The sequence below is a fragment of the Hylobates moloch genome, unplaced genomic scaffold (assembly GCF_009828535.3).
Source record: "Hylobates moloch isolate HMO894 unplaced genomic scaffold, HMol_V3 SCAFFOLD_2, whole genome shotgun sequence".
Taxonomy (NCBI): Eukaryota; Metazoa; Chordata; class Mammalia; order Primates; family Hylobatidae; genus Hylobates; species Hylobates moloch.
Window position 1 is genome coordinate 136,347,609 of NW_026652277.1, and position 27,044 is coordinate 136,374,652.

Genomic DNA, 27,044 nt, shown 5'->3' on the forward strand with positions numbered 1-27,044 from the left:
TAAGCATATAAAGTTGTTTCCTATTTTTCACTAAACGATGTTGCAGTGAATATTCTTATACATATTATCTTTGTTCACCTGTGTGCCTGTGCTAAGAACATATACACTTTATGTAAGTTATTCATGATTAACTTACTTAGCCTCTTAGTCTCATTTTCCTCATTTGTGAAATGCAGAGAATAGTGCCTACCTCATATGGTTATCGTGAAGATCAAACGAGTTAACATGTGTAAAGTACCTAAAACATAGTAACAGCTATATAGGTTGTTAGTTATTGTCAAATTACCCTCTGTAAAGGCTATCAGTTATTAGAGAGCCACGTTTCCCACCTTTGCCCAAACCCCGGTTATTACAGTCTACTTTTTGAGAAGGAAGGGCAATTTTATTGGTAAAGACAGCATCAGCACCTCATTGTCTAAATTGCCGTTTCACTGTGACTGAGTTTGATAATCTTCTTTCCAATGTTTATCGATCGTTTGCCCTTTTCCCCATGCTTATGTATATCTTTTACTTATAAATTATGAAATATTTGAAATGATATAGATGAGTATCTGTTTTGGGGTATCATCCTTATTTATAGGAACTTTTTTTTTCCCAAAGTGAAAGCAAGTTTATTAAGAAAGTAAAGGAATAAAACAATGGCTACTCCATAGACAAAGCAGTCCTGTGGGCTGCTGGTTGCCCATTTTTATGGTTATTTTTTGATGATATGCTAAACAGGGGGTGGATTATTCATGCCTCCCCTTTTTAGACCATACAGGGTAACTTCCTGACATTGCCATAGCATTTGTAAACTGTCATGATGCTGGTGGGAGTGCCGCAGTGAGGATAACCAGAGGTAACGCTCATCGTCATTTTGCTTTTGGTAGGTTTTGGCCAGCTCCTTTACTGCAACATGTTTTATCAGCAAGGTCTTTATGACCTGTAGTTTGTACTGACCTCCTATCTCATCCTGTGATGTAGAGTGCCTTAATCGTCTGGGAATGCAGCCCAGTAGGTTTCAGCCTCATTTTACCCAGCTCCTGTTTAAGATGGAGTTGCTCTGGTTCACACGCCTCTGACATTTCCCCCCTGCCTTTTATAAGAGAACCCTTAATCCTAAGGGTTGCAGAGGGATGAAGATACATATTCTTCTGTAACTTCTTCAGGCTGAATAGGGGCAATGATATTCCTACCTAACTATGAGAGTCTCTTGCACTCAGGGTAGAGAGGAGCTCAGTCAGAAAGCACCAGTATGGTAAGGTCCATTCATAACTCTTAAGTTTCAACAAAAGGTAAATGTTTAATTTATGAAAACATTCAGTAAGCTTCTCCTATATTCCTACACGAAGAGTGTAACAGCAATATATTCCACAGGAGTACAGCAAAATAAGTAAAGTTATTCCAAGTAAACTAAACTAGAAGGTTTTCCATGAACTGGGCAACTGTTGAAACCAAGCTGATATGGGGTTGCTAGCTGATTGCAATGTGCCCAGAATTAGAATACTGATTCAGATTTTTACATTACCCATCCCACTTGTTCCGAGCAACAGTCAGAGATCACCTGATTGGTTCACAGGAATAAGCAGGGTTAGCCTACACTGCAGAAACAAACTTAAAAACAATTAATAAGACTAGAATTTAATAACAAGTGTACCATAGTTTTTGAAACATAGTATTTCCCTCTCCAGTTTCTCATTTTTACTAAAGACAAATTATGGTAAGACCGATATGCTTTATAAAACTTGGCCTGATTATTTGCATAAAGTGCAGCAAGAATAATTATTTTTGACATAAGCACTTTTTAAATTGGCTTTGATGGAACTCTGTTCCATAGATGGAATTTCAGATAAGACTTTTTTTTTTTTTTTGAGATATAGTCTCGCACAGTCACCCAGGCTGGAGTGCAATGGCACAATCTCAGCTCACTGCAACCTCTACCTCCCATGTTCAAACGATTCTCCTACCTCAACCTTCTGAGTAGCTGAGATTACAGGCACCAACCACCACGTCCAACTAGTTTTTTGTATTTTTAGTAGAGATGGGGTTTCACCATGTTGGCCAGGCTGCTCTCAAACTCCTGACCTCATGGTCCGCCCACCTTGGCCTCCCAAAGTGCTGGGATTACAGGTGTGAGCCACCACGCCCGGCCCCAGATAAGGCTTTTTTAAAGACAAGCCCAGTCTTGGGTTTCTACTCTCAAATAGCTATGAATTGGGTAAATTCCTCTCCTCTTGGGGTCCCAAGATAACTTGGGGCCCCTGGACCTGATAGAAAGTGACACTCTTTACTTACCATAGGTCAGAAATCCTGTTTACAAGGACTGTGTAGGCAAGGAATGAGGCCAGTTCCTCAAGGGGCTTTAATTGGCTCTATAAGTCAAGTTTAATTTCTTAAAGGAAAACACACCATTCCAGTCAAAGCCTTGGTAAAATAACCAATTTACCCAATTGTGTCCTGTTACAAAAGAAAACAGATTCTTACTGCAAATAACCATATTGCCATAAGTTAAGAATACTTCGCAACTAGCTTCCAAATTCTGGAGAAATCAGGTAGAGAGAAATAAATATGCTACAAAGTTTGTTCATAGGAGTACACCCAACTGTTAAAAGCTGTAAAAAGCTCAGAAGTTTTCTTGACTCTGAAAAACAAAACAAAGGATCAGCAACATTTTAAGCAAAGTTAAAAAGACTAGGCTTCTTCAGTTTAGTTGATGTCGTTATCTTCTGTTAGTTATGAACATTTCAGCTCTGAGAGATCTGAAAGTTTTTTCCTTTATTCTGATGTCATAATCTCCAAAGTTACCAGAAAACTTGCACTTAAGAATACCTGCTAGAGTTCTATAGTTGATTATAAATCGCCTTCTAAAGAGGACTAAAACAAGACAACAATTGTCTGTGGATAGTAAAAAGTTTTAGGCCAGCCCCTATTGAAGCCACAATATATAAGGAAATTTGGTTGATTTTGTGGTACACAGAATTTTACATAACAATTATAAATAACATACATTAAGTCGTATTCGAATTATAGGAGTTTCTCATAACTTTGGAACATATTCCAAACACATTTATGCAAATATAGTCCAATGCAAGCAAAACACCATTCTACATTTGATAATGCTTCCTGTATGACTTTTACACCAAATAAGCCAAATTTCACCTTTATATTAATGTTCTATTAATGTTAAACCCAATTCTTAATAAAATTTTATAAATATGTCTATCCAATCTTAATCAGTTTGATCATAAGGTAAGATTCTTATAACCCTTTACATTTTTTTGTGAAAGAGCAGATTAGTGCTCTAAGAAAAACCTGTTGTGCTTTTATTCCAATGTTTAATTTACGGAAAAACTGAGTAATACCCCTTTAACTTTAGTCAGTATGTTCACACACAGAATCTCTCAATTTTTTTCACACCATCCACAACTGTTCAAACCTTTAGCTTTATTCTAACTTAAAATAATTATTTAACTCTTTAGGCAAAAAAATCCACATTCCCGTGCCTTCTTATAATCTTTTACCAAAAGTACATTTTACTTTCCTTACACACCTTGCATATAGAACTGTTTCTTCAATAGTCTCAATTACATGTTAGGATGTTAACTTTCAACGTTTGGTGAAAACCCTGGTTAGTAAGCAATTTTAGTTGTGTTACTAGGACACACCAGGCAGAACTGCAGTTAAGAACTGACTCTCCAGCATAGCTAGGGGGCATGGCTAACTCCACATGTCCCCAGGCCTTATCTGGAATCTAATGGCTTTACGGTAGGTAAATTGAACAGTTTCCAAAGTCAAACAGTTTGACCTTAAAGCATTTAGCAAATCTGATATCTGACCTTAATTTAGACCAAATGTCTACATTTTCAAGACATTTTATTTTACCAATAATTTTTAAAACTGTCTTTATTTCCAAAAGATTACTAAAGTCCCGTGAACAAAAAGGCATTAAAGTTTCCATTTTTCTGAAAAAATATCAAGTGCTTATTTTTCCAGGCCAATTAGAGCTCTTTTATACATAAACATATAACACATATTAATACATAGACAGAAAGAAGATTCCGCATGTGTAAGATTTTTCATTGCCAGTTTCTTAAGTGGATTACTGGCTTCAGGGTGGAGCCCTTGGAGGAAAAGGGCCACGAAAGCATGCATTTCTGGGGCAAATAAGCAGCTGAAGGCAGAGACAGATCCCCAAAATTAAGGGTGCCATTTTATGCTGGTTCCTGGATCCCCAAAAGGAGGGAAATACTACAGAAGACAGTACAGTGCTTCTACTCTGCATTTAATTGCAAGGTAACCCAAAGCCAATCAGCCCATTTCGTCATCAGCCCATCCCTCATAGGAGTCTCATCTCCCAGTGAGGGGGTGGGGATGTTTCCTTATCTTCCAGGTGGCCAAGAGCATGCTTCTCTGATTTAAGTGTGCAAAGGGTCAAGTACCCCTCCTTAACTACTATTAGCCATCCCTTAAAGTATATTTCCTACCTAGTTATTACACACCAAATCTCTCTCATAATGCAAAGTAATTTCTGTTACCCGCAAAACTCAAAACTGTCAGATAACACAATGCAAAACAGAACAGAGCCTTTGATTTTGAGAGGGATCCATCTGCTTTTAATTCCTGGGGTTTCATGAGGAAAACAGAAGGTTTTTTCCCTAAACAGGGTCTGTGGCACTTCCTCTGTTTTTCCCAAGGGGTCTTATAGGCTACCAGAAGTTATCTTAGGGCCTCTCACGTGTGCATTAAGAGTGGAAAGACAGCCAGGCGCCGTGGCTCAGGCCTGTAATCCCAGCACTTTGAGAGGCCGAGGAGGGCAGATCACGAGGTCAAGAGATCGAGGCCATCCTGGCTAACACAGTGAAATCCCGTCTCTACTAAAAATACAAAAAAATTAGCTGGGCATGGTGGCACACGCCTGTAGTCCCAGCTACTTGGGAGGCTGAGGCAGGAGAATCGCTTGAACCCGGGAGGCAGAGGTTGCGGTGAGCCAAGATCGCGCCACTGCACTCCAGCCTGGGCAACAGAGCAAGACTCTGTCTCAAAAAAAAAAAAAAAAAGTGGAAAGCCAAAAAACAAATGGAGAAAAATAATTTAGTCGACTGAGAAGAAAAAACCTTTTTCCATAAAAACAAGTTCCAAGAAGAGAAAAACATAAAGGCCTGTTAAATATATCTATAGCTTGTCTATCCATTTTTACTTAAGCTGACTTTTAACCATAGTGCTCTTTAAAAAAAAAATCCTTTCAGATCTCTTATTACCTGACTTTAGCCTTCCCAAATGACCAATATTTCTAGCTTCTAAACTTTATCAAAGGTGCTTAGAGAAAGGAAAATTTAAGACAGTCCCCGGAGGAGAAGAGAATAGACAAGATCACAGATATTAAACCACAGAAATGACTTACTTCCTAGTGGAGAACTGAACCAGGACTGCCACTGTGAAAGTGCAAAATGTTAGCTACTGAGCTACATACAGTAAGCGGTGGTCCCCATTTCCTTTCCCAGAACGAGTCTACAGTAGTTAATTTTGAGCTTGCAGAGGCTTTTAACTATTTAATATGATTTTTAGAGCTAACTATGACATGAACCCTAAAATTCCTGTTCCTTGGAAAGGGGAGACCAAAAGTACTGCCACGTGGTTACAAGGTCAAGCTCCCAAGGACATAAAACAAGGTGGAGACTTCATCCAGTATTTTTGTTTGTTTCAGAGACCTGCAGCCAAATTTGTTACTGACCAGCTTGCTGGGTATTCTTGAAAAGCGGGCTTACAGGTGTTCTAAGCCTGTGTTTTATGCTGAAGTACCCCTCAACACAGAAAAGCAAATTCATAGCACAAAATACACCAGCTTAAGACTAGCCTTAGAATTCTTTTTTGCATTAATCAAAACTTCACAGACGAGATAAACACTGATTTGTTTTTTAAACCATTCAGTCAACCCTTTGGAGAGAGAGAGAGAAGCCTGAAATCTGACTGGTAAGAAATTCTTACTCTTTTGCCGGCATGCCAGGCTTCTGGGTTCCCTTTCCCTGAGTGGCCCTAGTGATCTCACTTGTGGCACCACAGCCATGGGGGCCAAGCTGCATCATAAAGGAAAATTTTTTTTTCGTTCTGGCCAGAGCAAAATCCATGTGATAAAACATAGATGTTAGCCACTCTGCTTAGCACCCAATGTCAAACTGGCAAGGCTTAAATTTGCCCCCAGATGGGCCCCATCATCTTTAATCCAAACTCCGACTTGGAGTTTCAACACGTGGTATCTGGGCAAGATGGTCACCCTGAGTAATAGAAAAGATAGGAAAGGAAAAGTAGAGAAGGAAAGTATTGCCTGTGGCAGGGTGGGGAAGGTGAAGAGCTTAGGGAGGCCAGAGAAAGACCCACCCACTGCAGCAACACTGAAAAGTTCCAAGGTATCTACCAAAATTCAAATTTCCAAGGTATCTACCAAAACAAACTCTTAGAACTAATGCGTGAGTTCAGAAAGGTAACAAATACAAGATAAAAATACAAAAAGCAAATGTGGCCAGGCACAGTGGCTCACACCTGTAATCTCAGCACTTTGGGAGGCTGAGGCAGGTGGATCACCTGAGGTCAGGAGTTTGAGGACAGCCTGACCAACATGGAGAAACCCCATCTCTACTGAAAATAAAAAAATTAGCTGGTGGTGGCACATGTCTGTAATCCCAGCTACTCGGGAGGCTGAGGCAGGAGAATTGCTTGAACCCTGGAGGTGGAGGTTGCAGTGAGCCAAGATCGTGCCATTGCACTCCAGCCTGGGCAACAAGAACAAAACTCCATCATCCATTCATTCATTCATTCATTCATAGATAGAAAGATAGATTGATTTTTTAAAAGCAAATGTATTTCTATATTATAAATGTATTTCTAAATTTATTTCTGTGTTCTATGTCTTAAAACTTGAAAATATAATATGATTTACAATCACTCCAAAAACATAAAGTGTAAATCTAACAACATATGTATAGAAAATGTTAAAAACTATACAACACTGGTGAGCAAACTAAAAAATCTAAATAAATGAAGAACATACCATGTTCACAGACTGGAAAACTCACCAAGAAAAGATGTTATTTCTCCCCAATCTGATAGCTAAACAATAAAATTCCTACCAAATTCCCAGGAAGACTTTTTTTGTATTCTTTTTTGTGCAAACATAATTTTTATGAGTTTTACTTCCAGTAGCTTGATTATTCTAAGCTTATTTTTCTTTTTTCCTTTTTTTAACCAAATACCCAGACTTCAATATTCTAAGCTTATACAGAAAGGAAAAGAAACTAGAAGTGCTAAAACAATTTGAAAAACAAAACAGTACACATAATAACTCTACCCAAAAAGTAAATAAGAAAAAAAAAAAACCTCAGTCTATGTCTCACACTGTGTAATAAGGATTAATTAACTCAGCAAAAGTCTGGGTTTCCCACACCGTGCACATTCCGAGAAAGATTTGGCCCTTGCCTAGCTCCTAGGAAGTAACCTCTAAGCCCTTGGAATGTCCAGCCTAGTAAGAAAGTCTTTCTTTACCTGGGGGTTTTAGGCCACTCCATATAGTCTATGCTAATAATGTGATTAATGGTGGGGGCCTTGGACCAAATGGTATCAGCTTGAGGGCTGCAGACAGAGGTCATCCATGAGGGCAGTCAACCACACCTACATACCCACCTACCAAAAAACCCTGGACACCAGGGCTCAGCTGAGCTTACTCAGTTTTCAATATTCCACATGTTCTCATATATCACTGCTAGAAGAAACAAACTGTGCACATGACTTCACAGTGATAGAACAACTATAAATTTGGGCCTGGTGTCTCCTGGACCCTGTCCTTTGCTTCTTTTTCCATCACTGATTTAAATCTGTATCCTTTAGCTGTAACAAACCATAGCCATAAGTATAACAACTTTAAGTTCTGTGATTCTTTATGAAAATCATTGAGTCTAGGAGAAGCCTTGGGAACTCCTAAACACATATTTAACTCAAAATGGATCACAAATATAATAATAAAATATTTAAGAAAAAAATGAGAAAATATCTTCAAGATGTAGAACCAGGCAAAGAGTTCTTAAACTTGACATAAAAAGCACAAACCACAAAGGGAAAAAACCAGTACAGTGAATTTCAAATTTTAAAACTTGTGCTCTATGAGGCCAGATGTGGTGGGTCATGCCTGTAATCCCAACACTTAGAGAGGCAGAGGCCGGAGGATCACTTGAGCCCAGGAGTTCGAAACCAACCTGGACAACATAATAGGACCCTGTCCCAAAAAAAAAAAAAAAAAAAAAAAGCCAGGAATAGTGGCACAAGCCTGTAACCAAAGCTACTTGGGAGGCTGAAGCAGAAGGATCACTTGAGACCAGGAAGTCAAGGCTGCAGTGAGCCATGATAGCACAACTGCACACCAGCCTGGGTGACAGAGTGAGACTATCTTCAAAAAAATGGAAAAAAAAAAAAAAAGGGAGTACGGAAGGGAAATTTTGCTCTGTGGCCAGGTATGATGGTATGCACCACTACACTACAGCCTGGGCAACACTGCAGGACCCTGTCTTTAAAAAAAAAAAAAAAAAGTCCCAGTGCAGTGGCTCACGCCTGTAATCCCAGCACTTTGGGAGGCTGAGGCAGGTGGATCACAAGGTCAGGAGTTCGAGACCAGCCTGGCCAACATGGTGAAACCCTGTCTCTACTAAAAATACAAAAATTAGCCAGGCGTAGTGGCGTGCACCTGTAATCCCAGCTACTCAGGAGGTTGAGGCAGGAGAATCACTTGAACCCGGGACGCGGAGCTTGCAGTAAGCCATGACAGTGCCACTGCACTCCAGCCTGGGCCAGAAGAGAGCGAGACTCTGTGTCAAAAAAAAAAAAAAAAAAAGGCTGAGGTAGGAGGGGATCACTTGAGCCCAGGAGTTCAAGACTAGCCTGGGCAATATAGCAAGCTCTCTAAAAAAAAAATAAAAAATTTTTAAAATAGTAAAACCTTGTGCTTTGTAAGAGATACAATTAAAAGTGAGAGGTGATGACAGCTGGGCTTCCTGGGTCGAGTAGGGGCTTGGAAAGCTGTAAAACTCACTCATTTCCTGCATCAAGAATTACTTCAGTTCTGGATAAATAATATTGAGGTATAATATATGCTTAAAATATTCCTAACACCAGGATTTACTTATGTGTTTTCTTCCCCAAGAAAGCTATAAACAGCAAGAATTTTAGCTGTAAGTTTTCCTGTGTGCCCTCCCCCAAAACCAGAGTTAAAGAAAAGATTAACTGCCCATTTTTCTGTGATCGGCGGGCCTTATCTATCCTCCCAATTCCTTGTAAACATAGTTTGTAAGTTCTATAAGATCCTGCTTTTTTGCTGTGCAGCTGCAAGGCCATAAATCAGGTAAGCGTAAGTCGCAATTTCAGTTTTTCTCAAAATCTAAAGCATGTCACAAAATAATTTACTGCCTTTGTTTCTCGCTCCTGTACTGTAACATACTTCCCGCCTCACGTATCTCCCGCCTTAAAGAGTTTAAAACGCAATCACCCAAGCTAGCAGTGGCAACCCATTCGGGACCCCTTCCATGCTGTGGAAGCTTTATACTTTCGCTCTGCTCAATAAAACCTACAGCTCATTCTCTCTCTCGGTCCAAGTCTCTGTCACTCGCCATGGTCAGCCACCACACCAATTCTTTGGCGTGGCTAGGCAAAGAACCTTGGGTGTTACATCTTAGTGAGCCAGCCAGGAGACTCCAGGAAGAGTATCCCAACTGCCACGTAGTGAGTACTCTTGGACCTCTTTTGCTTGCTATTCTGTCCCGTCCTTCCTTAGAATTTGGAGGCTAAACACTGGGCACCTGTCGGCCAGTTAAAGGTGATTAGCAAGACCACTCGTCTAAAAACACGGGTGTCAGCCTGGGAAAGGGCTCTCTGACAATCCCTGACCCTTTGGGGTTGGGAGCGTTGGTTTGCCTGGAACCAGTTTTAAGTCTTTCACTTTCCGTAGTGGTCCCGAAGTACGCCCGGGAGTGCTCAGCAAATGTCACGGTCTCCCAGATATCCTGGTTGAGACCACGGCCCCACCAGAGGCTCCCACAGCATGGGTTACTAAGTGTGAGACAGCCACATCTTCTGACCCCTGCGTCCTGGGTTCAAATAACTGCCAGTTAGACTTCTTTCCTCACCTGGTAAGCAAGATTATTCCCACTAGACAGGACCAAGAATCCCTACCTAGGAGACTTAAGTTTTTAAGGTGGTGTTCAGAGGTTCCCTGTTGATGGTGCCCTCTGGAATTTAGGCAGGTGTTGCCATCTGATGGCCACTTTGAAAGGCCAGTTCCCCACCATCATGTATGGTCTCCCACGACAATCTGAAGACAGATCTGTAATTTTCATGTGGATGGTAGAGGCCCTAGGACATTTTCTTCATTGTTCCCCAGATGAACTTCCTTTTTTTTGGTGCCTCTCAAGTATAATCTGTGGTGTATGGGTATGGTCCTTAGAGCAGTTGAATTGCTTTTTCAGCCATTCAATCATGGGTATTGGAAGAAAGAAAATATAGTCAATTGAGACACGGGAATACTGGTACCACCTTAAGATGGGGACTTACTCCTTTGATGGAAAGTGGGGACAAACAGCTAGAGTGCAGCAGTTGTTCTCTTGGCCTTGGCCTAGAGGACATCAACCACCCCCTTTGAGCTTACTAAGCCTCCTGTCACTAATTCAGAGATTCCTCCTTGAAGGGCAGTTTTATGGCCAGGCCCACGTAAATTGGGCCTTGACATGCAAGCATCAGTGGTGCCCCCGACCCAGGCCTTGCCACCCTGGAACAGATAGGACACGTTGGCAAAGGGACCACAATAAATCCAACAGTCCTCATGCCCCATCTAGTGGTCAATGCGTGCACGGCAGGGGGCAAGGACGATTTCCATTCTGCCGGTAAGCGTGGTTACATCTGGTAAATGGAAGGCTCAAGGACGATCATGCGCTCCGAGCACAATTTGGACTGGACCCTTGGGGGATGCCCTAAGGGGAAGATAAGTCCCTAACACTAACCAGGGGTGTGGACATACCTTTGTTTAAAATGCCAGTTGGGCACCACACCTTCAAAACCGGGCACTCCCTTAAGATGTATCCTGAATAACTGGGACAAGTTCGACCCTGAGACCTTAAAAAAGAAGCGGCTGATTGTCTTCTGTACCAATGTCTGGCCACAGTACTCCTTACAAAATGGAGAAACTTGGCCCCCTGAGGGAAGTACTAATTATAACACCATTCTACAACTAGATCTTTTCTATAAATGGGAAGGTAAATGGAGTGAAGTCCCTTATGTACAGGCTTTCTTTGCCCTGCGTGACAATACTGCTCTATGCCAAGCCTGCAGGATTTGCCCAAATGACAAAAATCCACAATTGCCTCCATACTCAGGGCCTCCTTCCTTAGCCCCACTCTCTTCCCTCACTGACTCTCCTCCATCCAGCCCCACCAAAGTGTTAGAGGCACACCGAAAAGAAAACGTAAACTCCGCAAACCAGGCACCCAAACTAAGTCCCTTACAAGCAGGAGGAGGAGAATTTAGGCCCACCCGTGTGCATGTCTCTTTCTCACTCTCAGATTTAAAACAAATAAAGACAGATACAGGGAAATTCTCAGATGATCCCAATAACTACATAGATGTCTTACAAGGGTTAGGGCAGTCCTTTGATCTAGCACGGAGGGACATCATGTTGCTCCTTGATCAGACCTTAAGTCCTACTGAAAAGGAGGCAGCTTTGGCGGCAGCCCAGCAATTTAGGGATTTATGGTATCTCAGCCAGGTAAACAGATCGAATGGCCCCAGAGGAGAAGGAAAAATTCCCCCACAGGGCAACAGGAGGTCTCCACTGTAGACCCTCACTGGGATACCGACTCAGATCATGGAGATTAGAGCTGCAGGCATTTGCTAACTTGTATCTTGGAAGGGTTAAGAATAAGTAGGAAGAAGCCTATGAACTACTCAATGCTATCCACAGTTACACAGGGAAAAGAAGAAAACCCCTCAGCTTTTCTAGAAAGGGTATGGGAGGCTCTAAGAAAGTATACCTCCCTAACTCCGGATTCCCTGGAAGGCCAACTTATTCTAAAGGATAAATTTATCACCCAATCAGCGGCTGATATTGGGAGAAAACTCCAAAATTCTGCCTTAGGCCCAGAACAAAGTTTGGAGGCATTATTAAACCTGGTGACCTTGATGTTCTATAAAATAGACCGAGAGGAACAGGCCAAAAGGGAAAAGCGAGATAAGAGAAAGACGGCAGCCTTGGTCATGGCCCTCAGACAAGCAAACATTGGAGGTTCAGAAAGGACAAAAAATGCAACAGGACAGTCACCTGTTAGGGCTTGTTATCACTGTGGTTTGCAAAGACACTTTAAAAAAGATTGTCCAACAAAAAACAAACCGCTCCCTCGCCCATGTCCAATATGCCAAGGAAATCACTGGAAGGCATGCTGCCCCAGATGATGAAGGCTCTCGGGGCCAGAAGCCCCCAGCCAGATGATTCGGCAAGAGGACTGAGGGTGCCTGGGGCAAGCGCCAGTTCATATCACCCTCACAGAGCCCCGGGTAAGCTCAACCATTAAGGACCAGGAAATCGATTTCCTCCTGGACACCAGCACGGCCTTCTCAGTGTTAATCTCCTGCCCTGGACGGTTATCCTCAAGATCCACTACCATCCGAGGAATCCCAGGACAGCCTGTAACCAGGTATTTCTCCTACCTCCTCAGCTGCAACTGGGAGACCTTGCTCTTTTCATGTCTTTCTTATCATGCCCGAAAGTCCCACACCCTTATTAAGGAGGGACATATTATCCAAAGCTGGAGCTACTATCTACGTGAATACGGGGGACAAATTACCCATTTGTTGTCCCTTACTTGAGGAGGGAATCAACCCTGAAGTCTGGGCAACGAAAGGACAATTTGGTAGGGCAAAAAATGCCCGTCAAGTTCAAATTAGGCTAAAAGACCCCACCACTTTTCCTTATCAAAGGCAATATCCCCTATGGCCTGAAGCTCATAAAGGACCAGAGGATGTTATCAGGCATTTAAAAGCTCAAGGCTTAGTGAGAAAATGCGACAGTCCCTGCAACACCCCAATCCTATGAGTACAAAAACCAAATGGTCAGTGGAGACCAGTGCAAGACCTCAGAATCATCAATGAGGCAGTAATTCCTTTATATGCTGCTGTACCCAACCCCTATACCCTGCTCTCTCAGATACCAGAGGAAGCAGGACGGTTCACTGTTCTGGACCTCAAGGATGCCTTCTCCTGCATTCCCCAGCACACTGACTCCCAGTTCTTCTTTGCCTTTGAGGATCCTACAGACCACACGTCCCGACTTTCATGGACGGTCCTGCCCCAAGGGTTTAGGGATAGCCTTCATCTGTTTGGTCAGGCACTGGCCCAAGACCTAGGCCAATTCTCAAGTCCAGGCACTCTAGTCCTCCAATATGCAGATGACTTACTTTTGGCTACCAGTTTGGAAGCCTCATGTCAGACTACTCTAGATCTCTTGAATTTTCTAGCTAATCGAGGGTACAAGGTATTTAAGTCAGAGGCCCAGCTCTGCCTACAACAAGTTAAATATCTAGGCCTAATCCTAGCCAAAAGAACTAAGGCCCTCAGCAAAGAACAAATTGAGCCTATACTGGCTTATCCTCACCCTAAGACATTGAAACAGTTGCGGGGATTCCTTGGAATCGCCGGCTTTTGCCGACTGTGAATCCCTGGATACAGTGAGATGGCCAAGCCACTCTATATTCTGATAAAGGAGACCCAGAGGGCAAATACTCATCTAGTAGAATGGGAATCAGAGGCGGAAACAGCCTTCAAAACTTTAAAACAGACCCTAGTACAAGCTCCAGCCCTAAGCCTTCCCACGGAACAAAATTTATCTTTATATGTCACAGAGAGAGCAGGAATAGCTCTTGGAGTTCTTACTCAGACACGTGGGATAGCCCTACAGCCAGGGGCATACCTAAGTAAGGAAACTAATGTAGTAGCAAAAGGCTGGCCTCACTGTTTATGGGTGGTTGCAGCAGTGGCCATCTTAGTATCAGAGACTATCAAAATAATACAAGGAAAGGATCTCACTGTCTGGACTACTCATGATGTAAGTGGTATATTAAATGCTAAAGGAAGTTTGTGGCTCTCAGATAACCACCTACTCAAACACCAGGCACTAATCCTTGAAGGACCAGTGTTTCAAATATGCACATGTGCAGCCCTCAACTCTGCCACTTTTCTCCCAGAGGATGGGGAGCCAATTGAGCATAACCGCCACCAAATTATTGCCCAGACTTATGCTGCCCAGGAGGATCTCTTAGAAGTCCCCTTAACTAACCCTGACCTTAACCTGTATACTGATAGAAGTTCATTTAGGTACAAAGGGCAAGCTATGCCATAGTTAGCAATGCAACAGTACTTGAGAGTAAGCCTCTTCCCCCAGGGACCAGCACCCAGTTAGCAGAACTAGTGGCACTTAGTTAGTGGAACTAGTGGCCTTAGAACTGGGAGAAGGAAAAAGAATAAATGTGTATACAGATAGCAGCTATGCTTATCTAGTTCTATATGCCCATGCTGCAATATGGAAAGAGAGGGAGTTTATAACCTCTCAGGGGACACCCATTAAGTACCACAAGGAAATCATGAAATTCCTGCATGCAGTACAGAAACCCAAGGAGGCAGCAGTCTTACACTGCCGGGGTCATCAAAAAGATGAAGGAGAAGCAGCAGAAGGAAACCGCCAAGCAGATGCTGAGGCCAAAACTGCTGCTAAGCAGCACTGCCCTTTAGAAATGCCCATGGAAGGACCCTTAGTATGGAGCAACCCCCTCCAGGAGGTTAAGCCCCAGTATTCCACAACCGAAACAGAATGGGGACTCTTATGGGGGCATAGTTTTCTCCCCTCGGGGTGGTTACCGACAGAAGAGGGAAAGGTGCTCATACCTGAAGCCAGCCAGTGGAAAATACTTAAGACCCTCCACCAAACCTTTCATACAGGTATTGAAAGTACCCGTAAGGTAGCCAAATCACTATTTACAGGGCCAAACCTTCTTAAAACCATCCGGCAGGTAGTCAAGGCCTGCGAGATGTGCCAAAAAAAAAATCCCTTGGTCCATCATAAGGCCCCTCTGGGGGAACGAAGAATAGGGCACTATCCTGGAGAGGACTGGCAGTTAAACTTCACCCACATGCCTAAGTCAAGGGGATTTCAATACTTGTTGGTCTATGTTGATACCTTTACAAATTGGGTGGAAGCCTTCCCCTGCACAACAGAGAAGGCCCAAGTAGTAGTTAAAATCTTACTTCACGAAATAATTCCTAGATTCGGACTTTGCCCAAAGCTTACAGAGCAACAATGGGCCAGCTTTTAAAGCTACAATAACTCAAGGAATTTCCAAGGCACTAGGAATACAATATCACCTTCACTGTGCCTAGAGGCCACAATCCTCGGGGAAAGTCGAAAAGGCAAATGAAACACTAAAGAGGCATATGAGAAAGTATCTCCCATGGCCACTCTCTTGCCCATGGCCTTGTTAAGAATCCGAAATTCCCCTGGAAATTTGATCCGAAATCAAATGGGGCTCAGTCCATATGAAATGCTTTATGGATGGCCTTTTCTCACAAATGACTTCCTACTTAATCAGGAAACGGCCAATTTGGTCAAAGATATAACTTCTCTAGCAAAGTATCAACAAAACCTTAAAACTTAACCCAAAGGGTGTGACAGGAAAAAAGGAATAGAGCTGTTCCAACCAGAAGATCTAGTATTGGTCAAGTCCCTCCCCTCTACCTTCCCATCTATGGATCCCTTGTGGGAGGGACCATACTCAGTAATCCTCTCTATCCCCACTGCAGTTAAGGTGGCAGGAGTGGAATCCTGGATTCACCACACCCGAGTTAAACCTTGGACACTCCCTGAGGAACTTACAGGACTATCAGCTCAGGAGTCTCAAGATCAGCCGGACCAGCCTCGACACACCGGTGAGCCACTTGAGGCCCTGCTTCTCCTATTTTGGAAGGAAGCATCCCAGGCTAAAAAGACTCCTACAGTTAATCCTAAAGAAGAAAAACTTATCTCTACCTAAAAGAGGATAAGCAGAAAACCTATATGATCTTTGACATCTCTCCTTGCTCTCTTTAATGGAATCCTTATGCTGTTTCATCATATTAAACAGTATACTAACCATACTAACCATACTCTTTGCAGTAGGATTGTATACTGTAGCTCCTGCCGGGACAAAAATCCTGATCACATCAACCTTTTTTCTATCGTCCTTCCTTTTAACAATTTACTCCTTCTTCCATCCTCCTTTCCACAACCACTCCACCTACAGAGCACCATGACTCCCTTTATAAGGATCTCCTAAGCTTCTTTTAACTCTCCTAAGTATTCTTTCTGCCACCTCTTCATCCCTCCCCAACTGCACTTGCTTCTCTAGTGCATACTCTCCTCCCCTTCCCAGAAACACTGATGTAGTCTACTTCGAAAGGATGTTGTTTAAAACTAAATCAGGCTTTACTACCCACACCTATATGAGAAAGGAATGTTATAGTCCTGCTTCTCTCTGCTCCCACAATGGCCATACATATCACCAAGGACAAATGACCCAGTCCAACTGTCCTGATGCCATAAGGACTACCCAATGTTGGACATATTACACCCATGTGGGTATAACTGATGAGGGAGGTATCCAGGATAAAGCCAAAAAACAACATGTCTAGCAAGTAATTAAAAACTTGATCCAATCATCTAACACTCCAAGTCCATATAAGAAACTAGACATTTCCAGGTTACAAAAGACTCTTGACTCTCATGGAGTCTATTTAACACCACACTCACAGGAATGCAGGAGGCCTCTCCTAACAATCCAACTAACTACTGGATGTGTGTTCCCTTGCGTTTCCAACCACTTGTCCCAGTAGTCCCTGTCCCAGGACATTGGAACCTATCCACCTCAGCCCTAAACACCACCAGGATAATTGGCTCCCCAGTCACCAATCTGCCAGCCACACAGGCCTCAAATCTCACATGTATAAATTTTAGCATGACTCCCAATAGAAACATCTCCCAGTGTCAATCCTGGATACCAGTGACCTCAGGTTTCACCTGTCTAACTCCAGACATCTTTTTCATCCGTGCTAACACAGCTTATCGATGTCTAAATGGTACCCCAAAAGAGTTATGCTTTCATTTCTAGCACCCCCATGTCCATTTATACCGAACAAGAGTTGGAAAGTCTCCTTATACCCCAGTCCCGCCACGCACGAGCTCCTATTCTCCCTTTTATGGTAGGAGCCAGAATACTGGGTGGGCTTGGGACAGGAATTGGAGATATAACCTCATTCACCCAATTCTATTACAAAATATCACAAGAATTAAATGATGATATGGAATGGGGTGCCAACTCCCAGATGACCCTACAAAGCCAGCTTAATTCTCTGACTGGGGTGGCCCTCCAAAAACGAAGGGCCCTAGACTTACTAACAGCTAAAAGAGGAAGAACCTGCCTCTTCTTAGGATAAGGATGTTGCTACTTCGTCAACCAGCCAGGAATTATTGCCGAAAAGGTCCAGGAGCTAAGGGAATGAATAGAACGTAGAAAGAAAGAGCTCCAACTCTCAGGACCCTGGAGTATATTTAACCAACGAGTACCTTGGCTTCTCCCCTTTCTAGGCCCTGTAACAGCCATCTTGCTATTACTCGCCTTCGATCCCTGTATTTTTAATCTCCTTGTCAAATTTATTTCCTCCAGGATCAAGGCCGTCAAGCTACAAATGGCCTTACAAATGGAACCTCAAATGAATTTAACTCACAGCTTCTACCGAGGACCCCAGGATCAACCCACTGGTCTCTTGACTGGCCTAGGAAGTTCCCCCCGGAGGACAATACAACAGCAGGGCCCCATCTTTGCCCCTAACCAGCAGGAAGTAGCTAGAGCAGTCATCGCCCAGTTCCCAACAGTAGTTGGGGTGTCCTGTTTAGAGGGAGGACTGAGAGGTGATGCCAGCTGGGCTTCCTGGGTCGAGTAGGGGCTTAGAAAGCTGTAAAACTCACTCATTTCCTGCATCAGGACTTACTTCAGTTCTGGATAAATAATATTGAGGATATATGCTTAAAATATTCCTAACACCGGGATTTGCTTATGTGTTTTCTTCCCAAGAAAGCTATAAACAGCAAGAATTTTAGCTGTAAGTTTTCCTGTATACCCCACCCACCCCCGCCAAAACCAGAGTTAAAGAAAAGATTAACTGCCCATTTTTCTGTGATGAGCAGACCTTATCTATCCTCCCAATTCCTTATGAACACAGTTCGTAAGTTCTATAAGATCCTCTTTTTCTTGCTGTACAGCTCCACGGCCATAAAACGGGTAAGCATAAGTCGCAATTTCGGATTTTCTCAAAATCTAAGGCATGTAACAAAATAATCTACTGCCTTTGTTTCTCACTCCTGTAACATGCTTCCCGCCTCCGGTATCTCCCACCTTAAAGAGTTTAAAAGGCAATCACCCAAGCTAGCAATGGCAACCCATTCGGGACCCCCTCCACACTGTGGAAGCTTTGTACTTTCACTCTGCTCAATAAAACCTACAGCTCACTCTCTCTCTCAGTCCAAGTCTCTGTCACTCGTTGCAGTCAGCCACCACACCAATTCTTTGGCATGGCTAGGCAAAGAACCTTGGGTGTTACAAAAGGATAAAAAGACAAGATACAGAGTGGAAGAAAATATTTGCAAACAACATATCAAACAAAGGAGTAGTATCTAAAATATATAAAGAATTCTCAAACTCAACAGTAAAGAAGAAAACTTCTGGGCACAGTGGCTCATGCCTGTAATCCCAGCACTTTGAGAGGCCAAGGTGGGTGGATCACTTGAGGCCAGGAGTTCAAGAACAACCTGGCCAAAAGGTGAAACCCCATCTCTACTAAAAATACAAAAATTAGCCAGGCATGGTGGCAGGTGCCTGTAATCCCAGCTACTCAGGAGGCTGAGGCAGAAGAATCGCTTGAACCTGGGAGGCAGAGGTTACAGTGAGTCAAAATCCCGCCACCGCACTCCTGCCTGGACAACACAGCAAGACTCCATCTCAAAAAAAAAAGGAAACGATACAATTAGAACACAGGTAAAAGGCATGAAGAGACATTTCATTGAAGAAAAAAGAAAACAGCCAAGTGGGAAAATAAGCATATGAAAAATTGGTCAACATTACAGTGATTAAGACCTGGTTTTCAGGCCAGCATGTGAGAAGCTTGAAAGTCATCATCTAACAAGTAAAAAGCTGAACAAAGTGAAAAAGCAACAACTCTTCTTAGATCCCAAAGAGAACTGAGGTCACATTGCAAACAGCTGCTCCCAAAACAGAAGACAGCAACATGGCAAATGCATAGAATACACTTATTAGAGCTTGAAACTTGTGTGGGACACAGGACCCAGGTGGGAAAACTTGAATTGTATTAATTGCTGGAGGCTGAGTATGAAGAAGTCTGAGAGTTAAAAATTCCAAAACGACCCTGTCATAGGGAGACTACCAGACTTTTACGAGTTTTACTTCCAGGAGTTTGACCTGGTTCTCACAGTAAGTATCAGAGAAAAATCCCCTCGTGACTCCGGAAAAGGGAAGATAAAAGGGGCCATTTTGAAATACACCAGAACATTCTATTCTTAATACGGTCTGCCCTCAGGAGAAACTATTTAACCAGAGTCTAACCTCTTTGTAGTTTTAACAGAGCCCAACTTACCTTGGGGAAGAGAAATAACGAACTCCAGTCAATTCTAGTCTTCCGGGTGGTTAAAGGGAAATACCCAACTAAAGCTCCCTGTAGCCATCCTGTCCCACTCAAGTTAGTAAAAACAGAAAAAAACTGAGAAGCATCTGTGAAGTTACAACCCAGGGGCACCGGCTCACTAAAAGACGGAGGCCAAATCATAGGACACTTCCCCTTCCCACATACCTTACCACCACATTACTAAAGGTCTGCTCACCAGTTTCTTTTACCCAGTATATCACGATCAGCTTTCAAAAAATAAAAATAAAAAGTACAAGGCATACTGTAAGGCAAAAAAAAAATAGTTTGAAGAAATAGAGCAAGCTTCAGGACTAGACTCAAACACGGCAGGGATATTGGAATTACTAGACCAGGAATTTAAAACAACTATGATAAATAGGGTAAAGGCTCTAATTGAAAAAGTAGACATCTTCCAAGAACAGATGGATAATGTAAGCCGAGGGATAAAAATTTCAAGAATCAAAAAGAAATGCTATAGATCAAAAATACTCTAATAGAAATGAAGAATGCCTTTGATGGGCTCATTAGTAGACTGGACTTGGCACAGAAATCTCTTGAGTTTGAAGATATGTCAACAGAAACTCTTAAAACTGAAAATAAAGAGATAAAAGGCTGGTAAAAATGGAACATAATTATTTAAAAAAAAAAAAAGAAGAAGAAGAAGAAGAAGAAGGAGGCAGAGGCTGCAGTCAGCCAAGATCACACCATTACACTCTAGCCTGGGCGACAGAGCAAGACTCCATAAAAAAAAAAAAAAAAAACGCATTATATCCAAGAATTGTGAGACAACTACAAAAGGTATGCCTTACATCCTTCACAAAATTTAACTCAAAATAGATCACAAACCTAAATGTAAAACACAAAACTATAAAACTCCCAGAAAATAACATAATAGAAAACCTAGATGACAATGGTTATAGCAATGATTTTTTAGATAAAACGGCACAATCCGTGAAAGAAACAACTGAAAAGCTTAACTTCATTAAAATAGAAAGCATCTGCTCTGCAAAAGACAATGCCAAGAGAATAAGACAAGCCACAGAATGAGAAAATACAGTAGGCCCTCCATATCTGCAGGTTCCACATCTGCAGACTCAACCAACCATGGATCAAAAATATTAACAATAAAAATAATCAAACTTTAAAAACAATATAGTATAGCAACTATTTACACAGCACTTACATTGTATTAGGTATTGTAAGGAATCTAGAGATGATTTAAAGTATACAGAAGTAAGTGTGTAGATTATATGTAAATACTACACTATTGTATATAAAGGACTTGAGCATCCTCAGATTTTGGTATCGGGGTCCTGGAACCAAGCCTACACAATACCAAAGGATGTCTTTATTTGCAAAAGACATGTTCGATAAAGGCCTGTCATCCAAATATACAAAGAACTCTAAACTCAACAATAAGAAAACTAACAACCCAATTAAGAAATGGGCTTTATAAAGACCTTTACAGAGACCTCATCAAAGATGATAAACAGGCAGCAAACAAGCATATGAAAAGGTGTTCCACCTCATACATCATCAGGAAAATGCAAATTAAAACAACAAAATACTACACACTTATTAGAAAGGCAAAATCCAGAACACCGACAACACCAAATGCTAAGTAGGATGTAGAGCAACAGAACCCTCATGTATTGCTGGAATGCAAAATGGTACAGCCTCTTTGGAAGACAATTTGGTGGTTTTTTTACAAAACTAAATATGCAAAACTAAATATATAGAAAACTAAATATACTCTTACCACATGATCCAGCAATTGAGCTTCTAAGTATTTAGGCAAGAGAGTTGGAGACCAAAATAAAAGTCCTAACCCTTCCAACAGACTACTGGACCCTCCTTTAGTTAAAAGACCCCAAAATTTTAAGTTAGCAGCCATGGCAAGACAGTAAGCTGTTCATGATCCATTTGCTTCCAACCCTCTTCCCCTTTCTAATCACTGGATTTTCTCAAAAGCCAGTGTGAGAAAACAAAACTCCAAAACACCCCTTCATTCAAGTCATCTAAACACACCCCCTCCTGTTTTTACAGTTTCAACATGACAACTATTTTAGGCCACAAAGATTTTCTTCTTGATAAGTGGCTTTTGGAAAGGACTGGTTCTGGCCAGTCACCTGAGGATGCACAGTTTATGGACTTCTTCCCTACATTTCACCTTTTACATATAGAACTTAATTACAATGCATTTAAGTATTAAATCTCCACCCCAAAGTGATTATGGGAGGTATGTTACATATGAGTAAACATAAAACGCATGTGTGTGGGTCTCCTTCATGAATATTCATGGCTCCTTCTGTAACCTGTTAAATATAGCTGTATGCCTAGCCAATCATCAGCATAAGTTCTTACCTTAAACCCTCACCTCACCCGACCCCACCCTGCCTGGAAATGCCTATCTCTCAATTTCTGCTGAGACTATGCCTCCCAGCCTGTCAGAATGGCCTATACAAGCTGCAAACCTTTGTGAGAAATGAAGCTCTCCTTTCCAAATCTATGAACCTCATCATTCTTCAGCTGACAGAGTTGAAAGCTGACATTCACACAAAAACCTACACAAGGCTGTTTACAGCAACTTTCCTCATAATTGCCAAAACCTGGAAACAACCAAGATGTCCTTCAGTAGGTGAATGTTGATAAACTGTGGTACATCCAGACAATGGGATATTACTCAGCACTAAAAACAAATGAGCCATCAAGCCATGAAAAGACATGGAGAAACTTAAACGCATATTACTAAGTGAATAAAGCCAAACCCACAGAATATACAACACCAAGAGTGAACCCTAATGCAGGGGTCCCCAAACCCCAGGCCACAAACCAGCACCGGTCAGTGGCCTGTTGAGAGCCCGGCTGCGCGGCAGGAGTGAGCGGCTTGCAGGTGAGTGAGGGGAGCTGGGCACCACCTCCTGTCAGATCAAAGGCAGCATTAAATTCTCATAGAAGCACGAACACACAGCACATGCGAGGCATGTAGGTTGTGCGCTCCTTATGAGAATCTAATGATAAATATAATGCAATGCACTTGAATCATCCCAAAACCATCCACCCCAACCCACCCTGGTCCGTGGAAAAACTACCTTCCACCAAACCAGTTCCTGGTGCCAAAAAGGTTGGGGACTGCTACCCTAATGCATGAACACTGGGTGATAACAGTGTGTCCATGTAGATTCATCAATTGTAATAAATATACTACACTAGTAGGAGATAATGACATTGGAGGAGGCTGTGCATGTGTGGGGACAAGAGATATATGGGAAATCTCTGTACCTCCCAATGAATTTTCCTGCTGCTCTAAAAAAACTGCTCTAAAAAATAAAGTCTAGTTTTTAAAATGAGACATCACTACCACAAGGAAATACCACTATACTATCAAAATGGCTAAATTTTTTTACACCAAGTGGTAGCAAGAATAAAAAGAAAACTAGATCACTTATACATACATTGCTGATGGAAATGGTACAGTCACTCTAGAAAACTGTGTGACAGTTTCTTTAAAATCTAAATATGCTACTACACAATCCAGCTACTGCACTCCTAGGCATCTTACTCACCGAAAGAAATGAAGACATATGTTCACAGAAAAACCTATACCCCCATGTTTATAGCAACTTTACTTATAATAGTCAAAAACTGAAAACATCCCAAATGCTTTTCAATAGGTAAATGGTTAAAGTGTATTCTCTCCAATACCACCATTACTGAATGCTACTCATCAATAAAAAGGAATGGACTGTTGATACATGTAACAACTGGACGAAAATCCAGAGAAAAAAGCCAATTTCAAAAGGTTACATACTGTCATGATTCCATTTATAAAGTATTCTTGAAAGACAAAACTATAGAAATGGAGAGTAAATGGCTTCCAAGAGTTAACAGATAAAGGAGAGGGGGCAGAGAGAAGTGGATGTGGGAAACATGAGGTATCTGGAAATGTTCTGAATCTCAGCTCTATCAATGTCAATACCCTGGTTACAACACTATTACTTCTTAAAACTGCATATAAATCTATAATTATCTCAAAATAAGAAGTTTAGTTAAAAAGACGAAGGAAAAACTCTTATGACTAGAGGGACAATTTTTTTTTTTTTTGAGACAGAGTCTCACTCTGTCCCCAAGGGAGTGCAGTGGCACGATCTCGGCTCACTGCAAGCTCCGCCTCCTGGGTTCACGCCATTCTCCTGCCTCAGCCTCTCAAGTAGCTGGGACTACAGGCGCCCGCCACCACACCCAGCTAATTTTTTGTATTTTTAGTAGAGACAGGGTTTCATCGTATTAGACAAGATGGTCTCGATCTCCTGACCTCGTGATCCGCCCACCTCAGCCTCCCAAAGTGCTGGGATTACAGGCGTGAGCCACCGTGCCCGGTAGACTAGAGAGACAATTTTATTTGATATACAGCAACACTGAACATTATTAAATATTCAAACACTATAATTTTCAGTATGAAACAATAAAACATATCCCCTGAATATTCTTGTACCACAACTACTCTTCAAAGACTCATATATAAACAATAAGAATTTTAGCTCACCTTCCACGCTATCAGAACAGGAAGTTCCAATGCCAGTGTCTCCACTGTCAGAAGCTATACTGTGTCTCCTGATATGGTTATTTCGATGGTTAGATGGAACAGTTGTGGCCTGCCACAATGATTCATTAGCAGGTAGCCATGCTGATGAATAATCTGGGCCTAAAAAGGGAAATATGTAACAGTTAACACATATATCTGAGTAGGCAGATGATTTATTTTTTACCTTGTGGAAAATACACATAGGGTATAAAAGGTTCTTTTCTGCCCAAAATAATTTAAAATGATCAAAAAAATTAACCAAATAAATGTATATATCACACATGTATCAATTAAGTGTGATTACATAGCTTCCTCTAGCTGAAGAACTCTGTTTTCTGCTTCTGGGCATTAAACTTTTAAAGACGTACTGCTGTGTTATTAAAAATGTTGAAACTATCCACTTATCTTCAAATGTCAGTACTCTGCTCTAGAATAATTGATAGGTAAGCATCTGTGATTATACATACATGTGTCAGCTGAAAATCAGGGCTCAGGAAAAATTCAATAATAATGCATGATAATATAAATAGGATATCCACATGGAATATGAAAACAATCCATTTTTTTCTGCTATATATCTACTAAATTTTTTCTACAATCATCACTTAAAATTTTTTAATTTTACATTATTTTATTTGAATTATTTCCCTATTATTTAATAACAGTTTAATAGCACAGCATTTTCCTACTCCTAGCTTGATTTGTCTTTTTGTTTGTTTGTTTGTTTTTTTGTTTTTTGAGATGAGTCTCACTCTGTCACCCAGGCTGGATAGAGTGCAGTGGTGCGATCTCTGCTCACTGTAAACTCCGCCTCCTGGGTTCACGCCATTCTCCTGCCTCAGCCTCGGGAGTAGCTGGGACTACAGGTACCCGCCACCACGCCCGGCTAATTTTTTGTATTTTTAGTAGAGACGGAGTTTCACTGTCTTAACCAGGATGGTCTCCATCTCCTGACCTCGTGATCCGCCCACCTCGGCCTCCCAAAGTGCCGGGATTACAGGTGTGAGCCACCGCGCCCAGCCCGATTTGTCCTTTTAATTTAAATACTTTTTAGCTAATTTAAGGTTTTTCAATGTTCTCTCAATGTTTATTTTCACTTACTCATTTTTATTTATTTGACTTTTTCTGTTTTATCCATTACTTATTTTATTTAGTACAGTGCTCCTCAAAGGATAGCAATGGACCAGTGCCAATCTGTACTATTTGTTACAAGTTAGACGAAGAAATAAATAAATAAGCATCTAGAAATGTTATTGTACTATAATTAGAAAGAGAAATTTTAAATTCGTTCAACTTTATATAAAACCTGTAGAAGCACAAATCTTTACTAATGCCTAATACAGTGAGTCTCAATTCAGGGCTTACAGAATTATTCATAAAAGTTAAGAAGTTCCCCTACATGAATTTTAGGCTCTCATTTCAATGACAGTTCTTAAAAAATTAATAAGCACATTACAGATTATCTGAACAGCCAACTTAAAACATTATTTCCACATAATTTCAATGCTCCTATATCGGTATAGCAGCCTTAAAAAGATTTATCACATAATTCAACGTCCCCATATGTGTTTTACAGTTGAAATAGCAGTTGCTTCTAAGTAAAGAGCAAATGACATCACTGGGTATTTACCATTATTTGACACAAGATAGCTTTACAGAATTATTCATTGATACCCTATTGAAACCGGCATGCAAGGAATGCCTTCTGGCAGTTTAAACATAACGGTAACAAAACAACAAACGTGCATAAAATTAATTATACCAGTCTTTTTTAACCACACTTTTAGGAATAGTCATTCTCTATGTTAATATTAAAATCAAAACATATAAACAAACTAATAAAACCAGACCTAAAGCTACTCCTATCATACTAAGCTCAACATTAATGATTCACTTTTAATAAAACATTGTCACATTATTTTATTTAATGCACATTTATTTATTTAAATGCAATTTATCAATTAAATTTAGGCTTTATAGATGTATAAAGTATATAAGCAGCCTTAAAAGCCTTATACATTTAAATTAACAAATCAAATTTGAAAAATAGTGGCCAAAGAGACACTTTTACCAGCTTTGAGGTCCAGAACAACCACTTAAAGCTTTGTAGATTCTAGACTTCTCTCAGAATGAGACTTTTCAATTCAAGTGATTCAACATTCACATTAAAGCACCAGAAGAAGGGGTTCTGTCACCAGATCTATTCTAATTCTGATCTGTGGTCTATAATCTATACCAAAATGTTTTTTTCAATCAGGTAACATCCCCTCTAAATGAGCTCAAAGTCCTGCCTAAACTATTACCAAAAATGGCAACCAGCCTAGTCTCACAAGTGCAAACCTATTAGCTGGATAATTTTTTTTTCTTTTTAAGAATACCCAGCAAATAGCATAAATAGGCTGGGACTATATGTAAATGAAAAATAAATATAAGAAAAGATGCCAAATCTCACTAATAGTGGGAGAAGTGAAAAAGACAATAAATTTTCTGGATTTTTAAAACTATCAAATTGACAAAAGAAAGACTAGTGTCAACCAAGTGAGGGGAATGTTCATATATTTTTGTGGCCTTGCAAATTGGTACAACCTTTCTAAAGGGCAAATTGGAAAGTGGTATCTAAATTTCAACATAGACATGACCTTCTACTGAGAATTTATCCTAAGGAAATATCAGGCAA

The 27,044-nt window shown here is 41.1% G+C and overlaps 1 protein-coding gene across 6 annotated transcripts in view; it reads right to left on the reverse strand.

Annotated features, from left to right (window-relative positions):
- Positions 1–27,044, reverse strand: part of CEP85L (centrosomal protein 85 like) — a 217,013-nt gene that overhangs the window by 147,854 nt on the left and 42,115 nt on the right. For all 6 annotated transcript variants that reach the window (XM_032157756.2, XM_058435518.1, XM_032157774.3 and 3 more), the window contains one exon: positions 24,329–24,487. In XM_032157756.2, the coding sequence (XP_032013647.1) occupies positions 24,329–24,487 (159 nt within the window). The remainder of the gene's footprint in view (positions 1–24,328; positions 24,488–27,044) is intronic.